This window comes from Grampus griseus, assembly GCF_964374135.1.
Source record: "Grampus griseus genome assembly, chromosome: 5".
Lineage (NCBI taxonomy): Eukaryota > Metazoa > Chordata > Mammalia > Artiodactyla > Delphinidae > Grampus > Grampus griseus.
This window is the reverse complement of record NC_138998.1, coordinates 136,917,503-136,938,205: the sequence shown is the minus strand read 5'-3', so window position 1 is coordinate 136,938,205 and position 20,703 is coordinate 136,917,503. Positions and strand designations below refer to the sequence as shown.

The following is a 20,703-nucleotide window of genomic DNA, read 5'->3' as shown; positions in this document are numbered from 1 at the left end:
TAGGCTGCTGGGTGATCTAGTGCTGAGGCCGTTTGATGCCAGAGGTTTGGGTGTGGGTGACGGGAGCATAGATGATTTCCCCCAGAATGATGTTTGGGAAATGATTTCTGCATTACTAAATATATTCTAATTAATAGATATGCCTTGTGCTGTCAATAGCCAATTGAAGTTTGTTTGTTTTTTTAGAACTTTGCATTAAATAGTCAGAGGATACTGAACTGGGATGCTATTATGCCATTCTAGACATCAGGAATAATTCTCTCAGAAGATGATAGACATCAGTCAGCATTTGTCATTAGAAATGAGGAAGATTTGCCTTTTAAATTTTGTAACTGGGTTTACAACTCATTATCTCAAAACTGGATTTTTATTACATCACTTTGTGTTATATGCATTTTCAGAATTAGACACAATGAAACTTATGGATAGAATCTTCAGGAAATAAATCAAAGAGTAGCATAGAGTTTTCTGTTTGTAAGTTCCAAGCAAGTACATTAGTCTAACAGAATTTTATTAAAGAATAAAATATGGGTGTATATACATATATATGCATTAGACATAAGTAAGAGAGACAGAGAGAGGAAGGCAAAGCAAATGATGTAAATTACCAAAGTTGGAGGAACTGGTGAAGGATATTAGGAGTTCTTTGTATTATCTTGTAACTTTTCTATAAGTTTCATTCTTTCTGTTTTCTTTTTTATTTTATTGAAGTATAGTTGATTTACAATGTTGTGTTTATTTCTGCTGTATAGCACAGTGACTCTGTTATACATATATATATTATTTTTCATATTCTTTTCCATTATGGTTTATCACAGGATATTGAATATAGTTCCCTGTGCTATACAGTAGGACTATTATCCTATATATAATAGTTTGCATCTGCTAATCCCAAACTCCCAATCCTTCCCTCTCCCACACCCCTCCCCCTTGGCAACCACAAGTCTGTTCTCTATGTCTGTGAGTCTGTTTCTGTTTCGTAGATATGTTCATTTGTATCGTATTTTGTTTTATTGCTTTCTTTTTTTTTTAATTAAAATGAGCTTTTTAAAAAAATTTTTATTGGTGTGTCTTATTTTATATTCCACATATAAGTGATATCATATGGTATTTGAAGTTTGATGTCATTTCTAAATAAAGAGTTAAAAAAATGTTACTGTTCACTGATTTGAATTAGACAAGAACCAAGGAGTTCAGGGCAGACCCTCAACGAAGAATTAGATCTCCATAAAATTGTTGATGCTTTCCTGCTGCAGAGGACAAGGGCTGTGTCAGAAACCAGGCGGCAGTGGTGAGATGGGACCGCACAGAACTTTCTTCCATGGCTATATTTTTTTAGCAAGGGGTCACCCTACTTAAGGCTGCTCTTTGAGAAATTCATAATAGAACACTGCTTATTAGGGTACTACAGTTCACATTTGAAATTGATGCTTCTTAGGAGAGTAAAAAATAAGGAATCTCAGTGGAGCTGAAAGAACGCTTTTCCCAGCACTCCTGAATCCTAGTGGAAGCTGCCCAGATAAAACAACTCAGTACTTTGAAATTTTAGGGGAAACACAATTTGAATCAGCCTGCCATCTCATTTATTGTTTGGAGATGAAAAGAGCGGAAATGAACATCCCCTCAAAACGTAGATGCTGAGAATTTGTCAGGTTCTGATTTTTACATGAGATTTCTTATAGTTTCTCTTTCTTTCGTTTCCTTTTCCCCCCTCTGTTTGTTTCTTTCTCTTTGTTCGTTTCCTTTCCTCTTTTCTTTCTTTCTTTCTCTCTTTCTTTCCTCTCTCCGCCCACTTCTCTCTCTCTCTCTTTCTTTTCTCCTTCTCCTTTCCTTTCTCCCCTTCCTTCTCCTCATGTTTCCTTCTCCTTCACCTATCATAAGGGGAAATCTTGGGATCAGTGAAAGATATAGAAGCTTGGGCTCATTTCTAGAGCTCTGATGTAGACAGGCCTAAGTCCCAGTGAAATCAATTCACTGACTGCCTCTGAAACCAGGAGCTGCTGGATGACTCAGGGTTTGGTCTATTGTGTTCTGCGGGTCCCCGATGGAGACCACACCTCTTTACTGGCCCAACCTTAGTGTAGCTAGATTCAAAGCAAAATGTTGTTTCTTCCAGAGAACAAGTAATTTCCTGAAAATGAGTAATTAAAAGGCCTGAAATCCTCTAAGGAATGTTCAGGCCTACAATTAGCTGTATTTCCTCTGAGTGGAAAACAGACGTGTGGCCCTGAACTTACAGCTCAGATTTTAAAACACTTAATGAGGACGTGGCATCTCTGTGTAGCCAAGAGTTCTATCGGGGTCTGTTGTCTGCAACCTGGACGTTTGTCAGAGGGGGCCAGCTCGCTGCCATTATAAAGCATTCGTAGTCATTTAAGTGCCTTGGATTTTATATAAATATTTGAAAATGAGGATTTGACAGGTTTGTTTTCCTCTTTATTTCTCTTAGCTACTTCCATTCTAGAGTCTTTGCATTTTCAACTATTTTATCGTGGAGCCGATAGCAATTACTTATGTTTGGAAGGAGAAAATGAAACTGTCCTGGAACATTCACTTGAGATGCTGAACCAGTGGAGGTTGTTAAAAATCAGCAGGTGAATGGCTATTATTAAACGTCGTCGCCTATTCACATGAAATAAGCACTACCTGCAAAGCGGAGCGGGTAGGGGCCTTAGGCCCCGCGACCCAGGCGTGTGGCACATCCGGGGAGACAGAGGCCCAGGAGTCCCGTCCGCACCCAGGGGCCTTGAGGAGCGCGCCGCCCACGTGAAGCCACTCGGAGTCCCGCCACATCTGCATCCTGCCCCGGGGCGGCGTGTCACAGGGCGGCACACTGGGTCACACCTGCTGTGGTCATCCCAGGCCCAGGCAATTGATGTCTTTTTTTTTTTTAATTGAAAAAAAAAAAAATCTCCTGGCTGCATATCATCAAGAAAAACAACATTGTTTTCAGGGTCTCTTATCTCTCCACTCCCAAATATCCTGTTTCTTCGGGCTGGGCAGCCAGGACCAATAGAAACCTCTTCCTGCCATTGACTGACTTCATTTCCCAGACTTAGCACAATCTCATCCGCTCTAAACAACCTCATCAAAACTACTTTCTGGTCAGAGAGAAGCAATAATTATTATTAACATTTATTAACGATCAATAAACTTGATTGCATTATGGCCAGCACTATTAAGGTAAGGAGAGGGTTCCTTTTCATTTGACCAAATTCTGTGCTTGTTACTCTTTTCTTTGGTTTCCTTTATCAACGCAGATAAGTTAGCATTGGGCAACACCCCCGCTGCCACAATAGAGGACAACAAGATTTCCTTTGCACTGCCTAGTAAATTTCCTTTTTCCTACTCCAACCATCCGCAAGGCTTAAAAACTTCAAACTCAGAAAAAAATTGGGGTTTCTAAATTCACGGTTGAGGGCTGTGGATGACCTTTTGCAAAAGCTTTTCAAAGAGCGCGTCCGAATTTTCATATTCTTTAACTATCTCTAGCGGTGCCTGGATGTGTATCTGCTGGAAGGCAATGGACTTGGAGAGTTTGGAGGGCAGGGTCGGAGAAAAAGATGGGCTTGGAAATGTTGAACTTTTGGACGTTCTTGAAGGCCTCCTTACCATCAGGGTGCCAGCCGGTCCCTGTGGAAATGAAGAGATGCCTGGCAAGTGGCTGTCAGTCATGGGACATGCCAATGTTGACTTGATTTTTGGAACCTTCAGGCTGAGAACAGAGCGTTCTCATAATGCAAGTGGTGGTAATTTGGTTTGTTCGGTTATGTATTTATCTTTAATAAAGTACCTACTCCTCGGTGCACTGTGAATAGACTTTCTTCTCCGTGATGGTTGCTTTGTGGGAATTGCGGGTTGGTTCTCTGTGCTCTGGGGTGTGTGGTCTGATGTTTTGTTTTTCTTGCAAATAGAGAGATTAAGGTGGAGGTGAATGCACAGAGGTAGAAACGTGAATGTAGTCTGATTCCTGGAACTGAAGCCAGTTTGATGGTTAGTGCAAGCTGGCGGCATAGAGCCCGTGAAGTGGTCTGTCACAATATTTTCAAGGCCAGCACGTCTTGGTGACATTTCTAGAAATGAGAAAAGTCAGGAACAAAAACAGATACTGACAGGAGGAAAAAGCAAGTTTTATGGGTTGCATGTCTTTAGTTTTGCTGCATGTAGGTGAGAAGCATTTGGTTGTGTTTTCATCAAGGGTTTTAGTTGATCTGAAAGCTCATCAATATAGAAGTTTGCCCAGAACTGGGCCAGGACAATTTTTAAAAGCCTCTTTGATTTGGAATTTGAAATGTTTGTGCGAGAGGATTTAATTAATACCCGTTGCATAAACTATGTTTCAGAAGTTCTGTTCAGTTTCTAGTTCTCAAGATAGGTTTTGGTTTTCAAGGTATGTTCAGTAATACATATTAAAAAATCATGTATCAAAGATTTTAATCTTACAGAGATTTTTCTTTCTTCAAGGATTGAAGACTGCTGAAGTGTAACTGTATAGAAAGGAATTTTAAAATTGAGGGTTTGATGTACTCTGCTTTGAGCTATATGAGTAGAAATTATTTGATTTTATAACCCCAAATGCTGCCCTCTTAATTCTTATTTTTACCCTTATTTGTGTCCATATTTCATAGCAGTTGAATCTAATGTTCTTTGTAAATTTTGAATAGCTTGGGTACAATTGTGTGTGTGTGTGTGTGTGTGTGTGTGTGTTTCAAAAAAAATCAGTGTATTAAAGGACATTGAAATAACAGACAATCCTTTAGGTGTGGGGTATGTTTTGCATAGAATACAAATGTGTCATACTGTTTAATTTAAAGTATACGTTTCTGAAAAGATGAAGATATTTTTGAAGCTTGAACGTTTTGTGTTTTTCAGGATGAATTTTGGGAAATAGTTTCCACTTACCCAGGAGACTATGCTTACTTTAACATTTGATTACACTGCATTATCTGTGTATCATATATAGCTTAAGTGAACTTTCAAAAATGACTTCAAGTAGACTCTTTTTAATCCTCTGTTAAAATAAAATAGCCCCTCTTTATAGGTAACTTCCTTTGACAAATGTTCTGCTAGGCTTCCTGGGTAAAGTAATGAGATGACTTTACAGACTTGTTTATAGAGTGGAAAAAAGGAGGCCTGAGTCTGTTGACTGCAGTTTTAATTACGTTAGTGCAAAGCTCAAATTAGCATAGGGAAAATTACGGCTGTCCGTTGGAATTAGGAAAGTCTGTCATACGGGCAATTTCCAGTCTCAAACGCACTCTGTTTTTTGTTGTTTCAGTAAATAAATCAATTAGTCCATCAAGCATCAGATGCACAGAATCTGTTAAGTTGGTCTCCGCATCTCAGTGGATTTTTTTTTTTTTTTTGGCGTGAATGTCTGTAAGACCCTATGAGGCACTATGAAAAGCTCTGTGTTTTTATCCCGTCTTTATGATTCTCACCATCATTTTCCCTTGGTATTTTGGAAATGGTAAAAGAGTGTTTCCATGGGAAGAAGTAAAGGAATCTTATGAGTTTATGTGAGTCTGTCGGTTGGTTTATCCTTAAAGGGCCGTGGATTTTAAGATCAGATTAAGAGTTCTAATAAAAACGTAAGCATCAAAAGTGATGTTCCCACATGTAATTCACGAATCAGTTTTGGTGCTTCCACTGCTTCCGGGGCCACCTGATGATACCTGGGGGGTGCTTTACAACCCCCTCCCTTCCTTCTGCACAAAACAGTGCTGCCTTTGCTTACAGACTCCAAGCAGCCAGTTGTTAGCCTTGGAACTTGATTTTGCTTCTGTTAGGATTTTTAATCCAATCTCCCAAAGACTTCCCTGATCCTTTGTTATGCCTTGGGCCACTCGGGAAGTCTAATGAAGCCTGCAATCCCGTCTCAGATTAATGCTTTTAAAATGCAGGAAAGGCAATACATAGAGTGACAAGGGCAGCTAATACTATTGAAATCCAGTTCTGTCCTTGGACTCCTTGGGTGGTCCGTGAACCCCAGGTTACAGCCCCTGATCCTAGAGTTTAAAGGTCCTTAGTCTTTAAGAGGGGATCGTGGGCATTTTCCTTTATCACAGATCTGGCACTGGAAGACCAGGAGAGAGCAAACTGCAAACAGCAGCGTGAGTGGAGAGCATCTTAGAATCAGGGGATGGAAAGTTACTAACAAGGCTTGCTGAGGGAGAACATGATTACGGTGTCAATGAGCTGTTTAAAGAAGTTCCTTTCTTTGATTTGACAGAGGTTGGAGGATTTTGATGATCACCATGATATAACTTATAGGTGGAATCTAAAAACTACAACAAATAAGAAAAAGAAGCAGACTCACAGACGTGGAGAACAAACTTGTGGTTACAAGTGGGGAGGGGGAGACGAGGAGGGGTAACGTAGGGGTGGGGGATGAAGAGGACAAACCATTATATATAAAATAAGCTGCAAGGATATACTGTGCAGCACAGGGATTATAGCCAATATTTTATAATAACTAGAAATGGAGTAGAACCTTTAAAAATTGGGAATCACTATATTGTACATCTGTACCATATAATATTGTACATCAACTATACTTCAGTAAAAAAAAAGAAGTTAATTTAAAAACATGAAGCATCTTTTACGTATTTCATGGCTTGCACGTAGCAGGCTCTTGCTGAATATTTGCTATCATGTGTGAAGCAAACTTGTTTAAAATTAAAAGCTCAGGGTTATATGAAGGAAGTTCATATATAGGATTTTAAGGGATGTGATGAATGAGCTTAATAGCTCTAGGGCATATAAATTTTCAACAACTCATTGGCTCAAGTGGAATTTCAGTTGTTTCATCCCTTGTTACTTTAGAGGACTCTGTGACAGTGGAAGGAATAGAAAACGGAAAATACTGTTGCACCACTATGTGAATGTCATGTTTCTAGAACACTGGCCTAAAGGTGGAATTATGGGCCGTTATCTTAAAATGACTTGCTGCTTGCATCCGTGGGTGGCTCTGGACACAGTTTGCCCCCTCTGGACGGGACACAGCACTCTTCCTCCTACAGCTCTCTCTGAGGCTGGGCACGCTGCCTCAGTGGCGTGGAAAGGAGAATTGGAAAGGATAGAATTTGTGGATCATTCTTCCCATGAAATATACTTATGGAGGACTGCAGTACTCTCAGAGAATGTTCTGGAAGTCTGAACTGTTTTTTAATTATCTATATTTTCTTTAAAGTGATTATTTCATTAAAATTTTTTTTATTTTTTACAAAACAGATCTTTGCTTAAATCTCTCCTCTACCCCGACACATACGTACGCTTGTCGATGTCTCTTGAAAAACCATAAGTAGAAATAAAATAAATAAATGAAACAATCGTTCCTGATGCTTTCAGGAAAATATTACTTCTGTGTTTAGAATTTCAGAATAAGGTTCCCTCTGTGGGAGGGGAGACCCAAAGCAGAACATTCCGCTTTGGCATCCCAATACCCTGGCAGATTTAACAGCTGACACAGAAGAGAATCACAATACAGGAGGCCGTTGGAAAGCCAGGACCAGAGAGTTTCTCTGCAGTGTAAAATCTTCCGAGAAGGGGGTTTGACAGAGACAGTCTCCAGGCCTTTCCAATGGTGGTGACACATCTGCTCCAGCAGGATTTTTTCCTAGGGCTTAGGGAATGCCTCAAATGCAGCATCCCCTCCTTTTGTCCCCACAGGTTAGAGGACGGCTCTTCTCTTTTCAGGGGACTTTGTCCCCCCGTCACCTCTGAGATTTCTTTACTTATGTTATGTGGCCACGGACACACCTGCATTTGAACCCTTCCTAGTCACGTGACCCTGGGCAAGGGCCCTAACCTGTCTGAGCTCCGTTTCCTCACCTGTAGGTGGGATTATAATGACCGTCCTGATGCGAGTCCAGGGTGGGAGAGCCTTTAGTAGGTGCTCAGTAAGTGGCAGACGCCATCGGACAATCCAAGTCCATCTAACCTTTGCTAATAAATTGCACTGTCTTTCTGGCCCTGCTCTGAATTCTCTCTATGTGTTCCATTACCCGGCTTCAGTTGTGAAGCCCAGAGGCACACAGACTCTGTGCTAACGCTTTTGAAGAGACAGGGAGAATAACAGGTCACTTCCACAGGTCACTACTGCGGCCTCCCAGCCAGGGCAGGGCACACGGGAGCCGAGAGGTGAGGGGCAAGGAGCTCCTAGGGGTCCCTGGAGAAGGGTATAGCAGGGCAGGGACCAAACACCTGGGCAGGCGGAGTGTCCAGGGGGTCCCTCAAGGCATGGGTGATCAGAGGGTTGGTTTAGTCCTGTTCTGAGGACGGAGGCTGTTTGCTTCGTCGCTGAAGGAGGGCAGAGGCCTGCAGTGCCTCTTGCTTCTGATTAGGGCAGGAACAGGGTTACTGGAATCCTCCACTGTCCTGTATTCTCATTAATTTTGAAAAATGCATCTTGTTATTTTGTACAAATTACAGTCATAAAACATTCTCACTGTAGAGAAAATGAAAAAAGAAATCATTACAGAGTCAATATAAATTGTTCCCAGCCCCAGGCAGTCAGAGAAAATTACCAGCATTTGGTGTGTGTCTTCCTACTGTGTGTTTCTGTCTGTCCTTTTGTCTCCCTGTCCTGCTCATCTCAGTTAACATTGTTTTACAAACATTTCCCCATGTCACTACAATTTTTTAATAAGCAGAATTTTTATGCTTAATTATATTCCATTTAAATAAGTATTATGATTTATATAACCAATATCCTATTGTAGGAAATAATATTGCTTTCAGTTTTTCACCAATTATATTGCAATGTACCCTTTATGTAATTTAAAAAAAAATGATTTTATTAGTGTTAGTGCTTAGAAAAGGAATCATTGGACCAATGGGTGTACATATTTTTAAAGTCTCTGCCAAATTTAAATATTTGCCAGTTTAAAAAAAAAATGACCACTTTACTCTCTAGAAGGGTTGTACCAGTTCCCACTTGTAGCCATAGATAAGGCCAGTTCCACTGAACTCATAACAACTCTGAATATTTCACTCTTTGAATCTTTGCCATTGTGACAGGCAAAAATGGAATCTCATTTTTATTTGTATTTCCGTAATTATAGTATTTCATTCCACTTTTTTTTTTTTTTTTTGCTGTGAACCTATTTCAACTAGTGGCCACTGTGACCTCTGGATCTTTTTCTTATTCACACTTTCATTGCCTGTTTGATCACTTATTTCGCACATATTTCCCCTATTGAACTTGGCTGAGGCATGTTTTATAAAGTTTAAGAACATTCCTCATTCTGTCCACTCTCTCCTGCTTTGTTTTCTCTCTGGCGACACATGCTCTCAGCTTTGCTTGTGTTTGTGTGACTCTACTTTTTGTCTACCTGTGTAAACAATAGAACCTGTTTTCTTGTGATAGTCTGTCCGTCTCTTCTGTGTCTTGACAGAGCCTGGCAAAGCATAGGGGTTCAATAAATAGTTGTTGAAAAATAAATTTTGATTAAAATCCTTTAAGGTCATCAAGAGAAAGTGAAGATATTAGTAAAATCTGCAATCATTATTGCAGATTTTAAGTAGATGTATTTCTTTAGAGATATCTCTCCTAGTTTAAACACACATTAACTACATAGAATTAAATTGCTGTTGAAAAGATCATAGAGAAAAGCGTTTTTAAAAGGTAGATCTTGTAGCTTGAATTCATAATCCAAATTAATATCATCCTTGTAACTGCTTATTCCAGGCCAGACTCTGTGCGGGATGCTCACGTTATCTCGTGAGATGCTCACCACAGCCTGCATCCTGGTGCTTTTTGTCCAGATAAGGATAGAGGATTAAGAGAGGCTAGGAAACTTGCTCGGGCACACAAATCTGTTTCCCCTCAATTTATCATCATCTGATCTTTTTTTTCCTGCTATTTGCCTTACTTAGCTCCAAATAATAAATTACTGTGCAGGAAAAAAAAAAAAAAGGTGTATTAAATGATATAGTGTGATACATTAAATAATGAAAATTATTATAATTGGCTAACTTATGTTACCACTCTTGTGTGAAAAAACCCACAGCCAACAATGATTATGCTCTCACTGGCTAATTAAGATAAAGCACTAGAAAACTGAACAGCTAAAACTCTAGCACCCCATTCTCCACTTGCTTGGTGCCAAGAATTCTTTCCATATTTGGCTATATCCAAGGGGCCCGTGGTTGCAGATTCCAGATCAGCTGCTGATTTGTTTCCTCACCCCAAGTATCAACTTCCTTGCCCACGTCTCTGAGTTTTCCATCAGGCCTTACCAAGTCTTTCCGCAGGGGTGTTCATGGAATTAGACTCTGGGAAGAACGGCAATCTGCTGTTAGGCACAGATAAGTGCCGAGACGTTTAGAAAAGAAATGCCAAGGCCAAGCAAAATTATTTATTTTTCAAGCCACATCATAATCCAATCATAACATTCACATCAGTGCTGTTACTTCAAATGATTTTGTTCAAGACAATGCACGTCAATTTCTGGGGCATAAAATAAAGAGCATTTCTAACATGTGCAAAGAACTCGCGCTCCTGGATCTAACACAGTGGCCTTTAAATCGCTCCACCCTGATGATTTAACATCTGTCTTTCCATTATAAAATGACAGTATAGCAAACTGATGGGGTTTTTTAATTTAGCAAGTACTGAAACAGAGTCACCACTGAAGACAAAATCTGCCCCCCATCGCTCCCATCCACATGCCCCCAAGTCCATTAATTGAAATCATCAGCCAATAGGGACTTTACCGTCCTGTTCCCTTTGGATCCCATTGGGTCTTGTTGACTTTTATTTTTTAAAGTTAGCTGTAGGCATGTGATGCTCACCTTTGAGGAAGAGGAAACTGTTGAAACAACACTTGGGAATTTGTCAACACGATTAGTTTGTGTCTCAATTTGAGGTAGATTTCCTAATACGTTGCTCCGAGTTAAAAAAAAAAAAAGTGTGTGTGGTTTTATATTGCGAAGTCCCCTTTGGATCTGTGTTGTACGTGGGTGTTACCTGATGTTCCCAAGAGCATCGGAAGCATGAAGGTGAAATAGAGCGAGCCCAGCCGTGTTTATCTTATGCCCAGGGAGGCCCTGAAGACTCTATTTCTTCACGGCATCCTTAAAATAGCCTCTGTGGGGAAAGGATTGGTCTTATCTTGTTCACAAGGAAAGGGAGGCATAGATGTGGAGGCTAGGAGGGGAAGTGGAAAGAGGCTGTCCTGAGAGAGACCAGCTGAGGCTGCAGTTGATGCTGTAGGGCCTCAGCAGGTGAAGGCACCTCTCCAGGCCTGAGTTCCTTCTCGGGAAAACAGAAATGGTCTTCCTGGCATTTCACCCTGGACAGGCCCCTCACCTCACGATCTCTGGGTGTTTCCATCTGTAAAAAGCAGTAACCACAGTTTCTACTTCGCAGGGCTATGGGGAGATGAACCGAGTTGGAATTGTATGGAGCACATTAGAGGTACTTAATACTTGTTAGCTAATTTGATTATTCACTCGAGTCAGATCAATTTTCCTTCTAGGAATAAAATCAGGAAATCCATAGAAGGCTTTTTTTTCTTTTTCAATTTCTACAACAGGTTGTGAATTGATTCTTTTTTTTTTTTTTCTTTTTTCAAGTAGCCAATTTTCCTCTGATTAACATGTTCTTTTCTCTTTATTAAGAAATAAAGACTCTTACAGAACAGTGCGTTCTCAGTTATTCACAGTGCTTTATCAGTATTGGAGATGACCTAAGACAGTGCTAAGAGATGCTTGCTGAGGAGTCTGCCTGAGCCTCTGCATGGCCGGCCCTGGAGAATAAATCTGGGGCCTTGCTACCCTCTGCTTCTCTCTGTACATCTCACTCTCATGCTCCTTCCCTCCTCTTTCTTCTTCTCTGCAATAGTTAACAACCCAACAAGAGCTTTTCAAAACATAAAGGACAACAGTAATGATGGAGAGGACCCCCCCCGGAACATCTCCAGTGCTCAAGGGTTCTCCTCGGACCCGTTTCCATTCACCCCACACTGCCTCTCACAGATAGCCAATCACTCCTGTCATCCCAGGAAACCTGGGACAGTGAAGGCTCACAAGCTTTTCATCTGGAATAAAGAAATAAAGAGAAGATTGGCAGGAGGCTCTGCCTGCCCCAGGTAAAAGTCATCAAAAGCAGTAGCCACATGTCCACGTTTGAGTTCTATCTTTAACTTCTTCTTGTGTGAACTCTTAGGGCTAGAAGCATATTTATATCCACATAAAAAAGATGAATGTTGCCCAAGGTCAAATACAAGTGATTTTATGGGCTATCCATTCTACCAGTTTGAGTTAACGTGGAAAGTCTTGTTCACTTTACCTGTTCAGCCAAAGACCCTGACTCTGTTAAGCCTGTGTTAAGCTTAGAAGAGAAATAAAATTTGCTTTGCTAGAGTAGCATCTCAGTAAAGAAAACCAGGCTTTGTTTTTTGGGCATCCCTGAGAGAGAAGCTTCTGTTCTACCCCAAAAGCTGTTCCCATTGACTCACTCACTCTTGGAAGCACGGTCATATTGCCGACGGTTTTGATAAGAAGCTGGTTATGAAATAAGTGCACATACATTTTTTTTAAGCCTTGTTCTTTGGAGATGGAAAACATCTTTTTTTAGATCACATGTTTACTGCTTTAGTAAACAGTAAAATGCTGCTGTAGCAATTACCTTGAGGATAAAGGGTTTGTAGACAGATACTTCCTGCGTCCACTTCCTACACAGATAGCCAACCCGACCAGAGACGCACCAATGCAGGAAGAGCTCCCCATGGAAGCTTCCTTTGCGAATGCACAGTTTGTGATGCGCTCGCTCCCCTCCAAGGGGAATGAGCCTATTGCTACAGATTTTCTGGCAGAATTCACTGTCTTGAAGTAGGTGAAAATACGACGTTTCTAAGGTAATGGCTTTAGACCCTTGTTCTCATCCTTGGTCTTGTCTGCTGGTTGGATTTTACAGAGGAGGGTAACTAGATTAGACATGTCCATGAGTAAGACTTGTGCCCTGTGAGCACTCTAGCCTCCTTGGAATCATGGAGAATGATGCATGAGTCTGTTTTTGTATTTGTTGAAAAATACGCCTCTTTGAGATTCAGTCAGTGGTTTTCTTTTCTGTGGTTATTTAGATGTAAAGGTCATTTTAGATTTTGCTTTCTTGAGTCAAGCAGAGATCACCCGATTTGGGTACAAAAATCTCAGCGCACAGATTGTTCTCTGTGCTGATTTTACACCAGTTGTTAAATTCCAATGAATGCATTGTTTAGGTCCTTTGAAGCAAAGCAAATAAAACCACCACACACAAACACTGAACAATAGGGAATCATCAATTTTCCACTTACAGGATATGTTCTTACCGACTGGCCCCTTTGTGGGGGGAAAAATATATCAAGTCAACAAACAGTAACACTGAACAATAAACTAAACAAAATAAATAGCACCTGAAAGCCACTCGGCTCAAGCACTGGCAAAACTCCAAAGAGTGATGTTTACTTACTCTAAGCATGGAAACCTACAGCTCCACCCTGATCTCCTACGGGTCCCTGAAATAATCAGAACACTGAGCCGCTGTTAATTGTCGGGTGACTTCATGCTAAAGTGCCTCCTTTGATGATCAGAAAGCGCCTGTGAGCTTTGCATTGAAATGGACAGGAGGACAGCGTCCAATAGAGATTCTACGTCCAGTATGTATTCTGTAGATGTTGATGGCCGTCCAGGGGGAGGCAGAGATTATATCTGACCCTGAGAAGCTGCCAGACGTGGTTAGATGTAGTACTGTCTCATGAAGGTGCTGGTACATGAACATACTCCAATGACTTTATTTACACAGTCACTCAAGGCACGTATTTTGGTGGAATTGACATGAAGCTGCCAGAGTGATATTTTTCTTTTGGAGACCCATTTGTTTTTACACTTTTGCTCATCTTGTTGGAAGACACCGTAACATCTCAGGAGCCTCCTGTTTGAATGAAGATCTTTCTTCCTGTGTACTTGCCCGCCGCCCCCCCACCTTCATTGTGCAGTTTTGTTACCTTTTAGTGAAACTCCACAAGGCATCTCCCTACATGTTTCCTTCCAGATGCTGCCTCCTACCACTTCTGCTTTTTTTCAAAATGCCTTCTCTGATCTCCTGCGTCTGTATTGGTTCCGGTGCCACAGGAATCACGGTTGTGTGGTGCTGGGCAGGGCCTTATAGCTGGTAGACTCATTTTGGACATCCTCTCTGAAAATCACCACTGCCTGCCTGCGGATGGTGGTTGCTTTTGTTCTGTTTTGTTTTCTTCAACCTGAATACAGGTTTAATAAACCCGCAGGATAAAATATTTTTTAAACGACAAAATAATAATACAAACTTTGTTCTTTCCCCCCATTTCCAAAACAATTATTGTAGGAGCTTAGAAAATAATTTAGAAAAGGAAGTTAAATTAATTGATATTGCACCATCAGGGGGCTGCTAAGATTGGATTCTTTTTGAATTCTTTTGTCTGTTCTCCATGCACACAGATATATTCTTTAAAAAGCATAATAGAATGGGAGAAATTAAACTCATTTCAGTAGTCCTTTTTCATTCCCTTTTTCTTCCAGGATAGTGAAGAAAAGAGGAATGAGGACTGAACTTTTATGACCCCCTCTAGAGATTAAGGCCCCATATCCCTTCCTAAGGACCTGGTGTCTTATTCTGGAGCACAACCAGACTGCCTAGGGCTGACCCTTGTTCCACCGAGTGTTGCCAGGGCATTTCACTTTTCTGTGCCTCATTTTCCTCATCTGTAAAATAGACTCCGTAGTGATAATAACGCTTGCTTGTTGGTGGTGGTTCAAGGATCCAACAGCTTAATACATGTCCATGCTTGAACAGTAATGTGTTTTTGTGTGCAAAAAATGTTCACTAATGTGAGCTCTTCTTCGTTACTCATCCTAGTCTCATTCTTATTATTTAATTTACTGTCATATCTTATTTGCTTTGTTTGAAGTAATCAATTCTTGATTGTGTTTGTTTCTACTGTTCATCTTTTGACTGGATTCCTCCAATACCCTTTAGATATTTATAGCTTCTTCTAAAGAGACGAAGGTGTTTCCCTCTATGTAATTGGTTTCTTTCTCGTGCCATTCATTTGAGGATAGTAGAATAAATATAACAGAGTCACCACTGTGAGTCCATTTAGGAGTTCAAGCAACAAATTAACCAAATTTTCAGCAGCCGAACTCAGCTGCATTTTTTTGAGCCCAGAAATCCAGTAGTTTTGACGATCCAAAAAGAAAACCAAGGTGGAGGGCTGCAGGATACTCACTGTCTCCTTCCTTGCCTTTTCTCTGGCCTGTGCCAATGAATGAATGAATGAATGAATGATTGAATGAATGAATGTGTTCTTGCAGTGGGGAGCCACAGCTGGTCTCTGGAGTAGTCCTAGCATGGAAGGAGTCAAGTGCTATTTTGAACCAACTACTTTGGCTGACACATTCTTTAGAGGCAAGCAGACGTCTACTGATTTCCCATATCGCCAGTGAATGTTCATGATTAGGAATCTATGGGACCTCATTGAAAAACAGAAACTCTCAAAACATTGCTTGTTAAAGTTCAGCCCTCTATGCCCTAAGTTATATGGCTGGGGTCCTGTAATCTTTTATCTGTGCTGACCATGCCTGGTAAGCGGCAGGCTTTTAATAATGTGTGTTCAATGAGTAAATGAATATCTGCCTGGATGATAAATGCATGAACAAGGGCATTAATTAGTGAGCTGATAACATCATAGAGAAGTAATTCATTTAATTCAATGAGCAATTACTGATTTCTTACATGCAAAGCATCGTAAAGTCGCCCTCCGCAAGGTTCGGAGAGGAGTTGTACTTCTTGATCAGAAGACAGAGTTATTACTATGTCTTGGGACCAATGTCTTGCGTGCCCCTGTGTCCAATTTGAATGCCAGATGTTAGACATAAGTGTGTGTTATCTTAAAGAACCTGCCTGGGCTTGGGAAGGTCTGGTGATCGTTGGGCTTCCCAGAACCTAATGGGGTTTTGAACATTTGTGAGCACGTGCCCGATCAATGCACATGTCTGTGCCGGCCCGTGGCTGGAGATGCTTCCATGTGAAAACTAAAAGCAGAAATGCAGTTCTCAGAGCCTGAATTTTGTTACGTGACACTTGTTTGGATGCGGCAAAACCAAGCAGCAATTTTGCTTTTACTGAGTGGCAGCACCTTCCAGTGCTTCTCCAAGGTGTGCATTGGCTTCTCTAAATGTTCAGCTGTTAACAACCCCCTATGCAAAAAGTCCTCCTGGGTACAAAGTCATGAAGAGTTGTGTTTAATGGATTACGATGGGCACCATTTGATTTTCTTCTTTTGTTAACTGCAGTCACTCCTTAGAAATTTCAGTGAAGCTGTAACTTGATCCCTTAAACACATGTGCTGATATCCAATGTACCGCTTCACACGGAGGGTTTCCTTGCTTATTGGTGAATCAGGCAGCTCTTCCAGTACTGCAATTATTATATAGTTAACATCTGCAATGGATATGATGTGGGACAACATTTTCATGAGAGCTAAGTTCTTTTGTATTTAATTGCAAGATAATTCTGCTTTATGAGAAAGATTAATAGCAATTAACAACCAGCTTATCTAAGCCAGGTAGTAAAATTGGATTCCCTACTGAAATTTCAAAGTTAGCAAACATATTATTAACAATGAGCTTGATGGTCAAAGTATTATATATAAGCCAAGGAAAATGTGATCTTTCCTAAAACCTACAGAATTTGGTTATCTTGGTAAGAGTTCTTAAATGAATTTCCAATCTAATAATTTTTCAATCTCATAATTCAAATATTTGGCTTACTGTTGTTTCTTCAGTGCCTAGCACATAAAGTACTGACTCATAAATATTTGCTGAATGAGTGAACACAACAATAAATGGGTACCAAAATCTTTCCCTGAGGGAAGCATGTCTTTGGCAGTATATGTCATTAGAAGAGGTCTGACTTTGGCCCTCTCCTAACAAACACCATGATCTAGTATCTAAGGAGTTGAAGAGAAGGAAACAACTTTTATTTGGGAGCCAAAATGTTGGAAGAAACTTAACTGGCCATTGAGAAGCCCAGTGTGTCTCAACCCAGTTCTCCTTTGGGTCAGGAAATTCTTAATTTTCTTTAGGATAATTGAAAGGAACTCCTAAGAGAACGAGGATTTTGTTAGGGAAAGAATATACATGAAGCAGCAGGGAGGGATAAATTGGGAGTTTGGGATGAACGAATAAACGTTACTGTATATAAAATAAACAGCAAGGACCTACAGTATAGCACAGGGAACTAGATTTACTATCTTTTAATAACCTATAATGGAAAAGAATCTGAAAAAGAATAGATATATGTATATATGTATAACTGATCACTTTGCTGTACACCTGAAACTAACACAACATTGTAAATCACTATACTTCATATATACTTCATATACTTCAAATTATGATTGCTTCATATATATATATATATATATATAGGAGAACATTTTCATAAATAGCTAAGTTCTTTGTATTCAATTGCAAGATAATCTGCTTTATGAGAAAAATTAACTTTAATAGCAATTAATAACCAACTTATCTAAGCCAGGTGATAAAATTGGATTCCATATATATATATGAAGCAATCATAATTTGAAAAATTTGCCCACATATGTTAGCTGGAAAAACATACTAAAAAATTAGGTTTTAATTTCCATTGGCTGTTTTTTTGTTTTAACTTCTAACAGTCTTTTCAAACGAACGTTGAGAGATTTAAAGATGTTTGTTAAAACACCTTCCCTCCTGATCATGACATTCATTAGAAGGTGAATCAGACATTTTTCCCCCAGTGGTAGAAGAGACACATTTTCCTAAGCAGAAAAATCAGGGCACGGTCAGACAAAGGAGTTTACATGAAAAGCTTTGTAAAGTTAGTATTGTTCTTGAAAATTCAGGCTATCTGGTTGCTGTAATCTGGGAGTTCCCTTCAAGCACTTTTGGAAACTGTACTAACTCTATAAGGCAATTAATGGGCCATATAATGTCCGGAGATGGTAAACTGTTAAAAACAGCATCTACAGGTAGTGTATTAGTATATCCTAGGACTCCCGTGAAAGTAACCACAAACTGGGGGCTTAAAACATCAGGAATTTGTTCTCTCAGAGTTTAGGAGGCCTGAAGTCCAAAATCAAGGTGTCAACAGGGCTGGTTCTGGAGGTTCTGAAAGAGAATCCGCTCCATGCCTCTCTCCCAGCTCCAGGTGTTTTCCTACAATCCTTACCTTCCTGGGGCTGTAGCTGCATCATCACTTCCATCTCCACCTCTGTCGTCTTCACATCACCTTCTTCTCTGAGTCTCTGTCTGTCCTCTTTGGTCTCTTATAAGGATGCTCTCCTTGGATTCAGAGTCTATACTAATCTAATCCAATCTCATCTCAATCCTTACCTTAATTACATCTGCAAAGACCCTATTTCCAAACAAGGTCACATTCTGAGGTTCCAGGTGGGCTTGGGGTCCTCTCTTCTGGTAGGGAGGAGACAAAGTAAGTTTCAAGGTAAATCTTCTCTTCTGCTCGTTTCTTGCCCATTAGAAGAGCGAGGCTCTACTCATTGGCAAGGTCTAATGACTGAAGTGCTGATGCTAGGATTCTAACATTCGTGCTTAGGTAGAAATCCCTCGGGTGTCAATACCATATTGGAAAGTGTAATGCAGTTAGTTTCATTGAAAAAAACATACAACTGCACAACATGGATGTCGTTCAATCCAGTATGATGATCAAAACAAAAATCACTGTCAGGCAAAGTGTTTACTCTGCAACCGTTTCAGTTTCACAAGATACTGAGTTTGATGTTGTGGTTTCCCTGATCTCATCATTTTCCTTGGTAAATGTCAAGAAGTGTAACAAGGTTAGGGCAGCCCACACCAGCTCATCAGAGTCACGTGAGGACTTAGGCAGCAAGTCACCCTCCTCCTGTCTGCTCAGTCTAGACTAATGGTTGAGTGTGCTGTTTACATCTTATAAAAAAAATGATTCCTGTGGCTTTTTTCATAATGTCCTCGAGTTGAAACTGCACTGTTCTAAGGCGTAAAATGGCATCATAAACTGTGTGACCGTCAGGCACTATGGTTTATTTTCTGTCTTCGGTCTGTATATCTGCCGAGGTTATATATACATAGAGGATTTGGAACCAGAAACATGGACTGCCCCTAAACATTCTGCTTTTATGTCTTATGAAATGAATCTGACTGTAAGTAAAATGGAACTTCATCTTGTCACTGACGTGGCAGCTCTGCAAGATTTTCTTGGGAAAGAAATGCAAACTTAAATCAAGAACCAGTCAGGGACTTCGGTCATGTTGTTTGTGTGTGCCCTCGTCTACTTGAAGTACACCCGATGTTCACTCTGGGATGAAAAGTTGGCCAGCTCGAGTGACTCTAGCCCCTCTCCACCTTGCCTCAGGCTGAGTCACCAAAAAGCTCGCCGGGTGACTGGGAGAATTGGCCCAGTGGAATCCCTTGCTGGCATCAACTTGGCTGCAAATGCAGAGATGGTCTAAATCCCTGTGATGCAAGAGTTGGTCCATTTGCTTTCCTCTCACAGCTCCTGCTCTGGAGGGTAAGGAGGTTTTTACCCACTCATGGCAGGAGGAGGCACTGTGTGAAGCAAATGAATGCAAACTCAGAAAGCAAGACCCTGAGGCTGGGATATTTTGTCCTGGTTGCATAACACTTCCCGATATGACGCATACCCTCTACCATGTCACTCTTTCATGCTGTTAATAGAGGCCGGTCCGGAGACCAGCATGGGTGAGGTTTACCCTGGAGACTCAGCTTTGCTGTGTACATGCAAACACAGCACTGAAGCCTGGTACATCGTGACTTATCCACTGGAAAAAGAGAAACCAGGTTCAAAGGAGAGCTGAGATGCAATGTTAAGATGAACTATTTTGAGAGCTGTCTTTGGTCATCGTGAAGACTGGGTTAAAATCTTGGAGAGATAAATTTGCTTAGAACATGCTAAATGAATCTTCTCCTTTTTTCCTTTTATTCTTTTCTAATTATTTTTAAAAATCTGAGTTACAGTCACACTAGCAGAGAGGTTAGTTACATAGAACATCTGTCCCTCCTATTACTTTGTAGATGTACTTAAATATTTTTCTTGTTTAAACGCCATAAGTGGGGTATATTATGCACCCACATTGGTTTGTCACCAGTTCTAAGGTTCAGGGGCCTTCTCCTTTATCTATTCATTGTTAATATCCTGGATACAAACAACCCAATGGCCCAGTATAAACTGATGCTAAAGAGAGCTGTTGCCTGAGAGATGAGTTAAATGACGTCAGAGACTTCTCTTCAGTGTCATAAAAATTATTTTCAATTGTAGGTGGTAGATTTCCTAACCACTTCGTAATTTACGTGGGCCGGCTTGGTTAGCTCAATCAGTTACAGCGTATGCTGATAAAGGCAAGATCACAGGTTTGTGCCCCATGAAAGCTAATAACTTCTCAGAGATAAAAAAAAAAAAATCTCCCTTTGGTGACCACAAGCTGCATCACTCGTGCAAATGCCCGCATTGGTTGGAAGAGAGGAATTGAGTGCAAACGAGGGGCCAGCTCCGTGCAAATATTCCTCCTGTTGGACAAAAGAAATAGAAAAGGAAAAAAAAAACACGCAAATTGTGTTTCTCCTAGCAGACATGTGTTCCTGCATGAAAGGAACTCTGTCCAACTCCCTTGAAGCTAGTGATTT

General features: G+C 40.5%; 1 protein-coding gene across 3 annotated transcripts in view; it reads left to right on the top strand.

Annotated features, from left to right (window-relative positions):
• Nucleotides 1-3,061: 3,061 nt before the first annotated feature.
• ERG (ETS transcription factor ERG) overlaps nt 3,062-20,703 on the top strand; it is a 109,732-nt gene continuing 92,090 nt past the window's right edge. For all 3 annotated transcript variants that reach the window (XM_082655076.1, XM_082655074.1, XM_082655075.1), the window contains exon 1: nt 3,062-3,183. In XM_082655076.1, the coding sequence (XP_082511202.1) occupies nt 3,166-3,183 (18 nt within the window). In that variant the 5' untranslated portion in view covers nt 3,062-3,165. The remainder of the gene's footprint in view (nt 3,184-20,703) is intronic.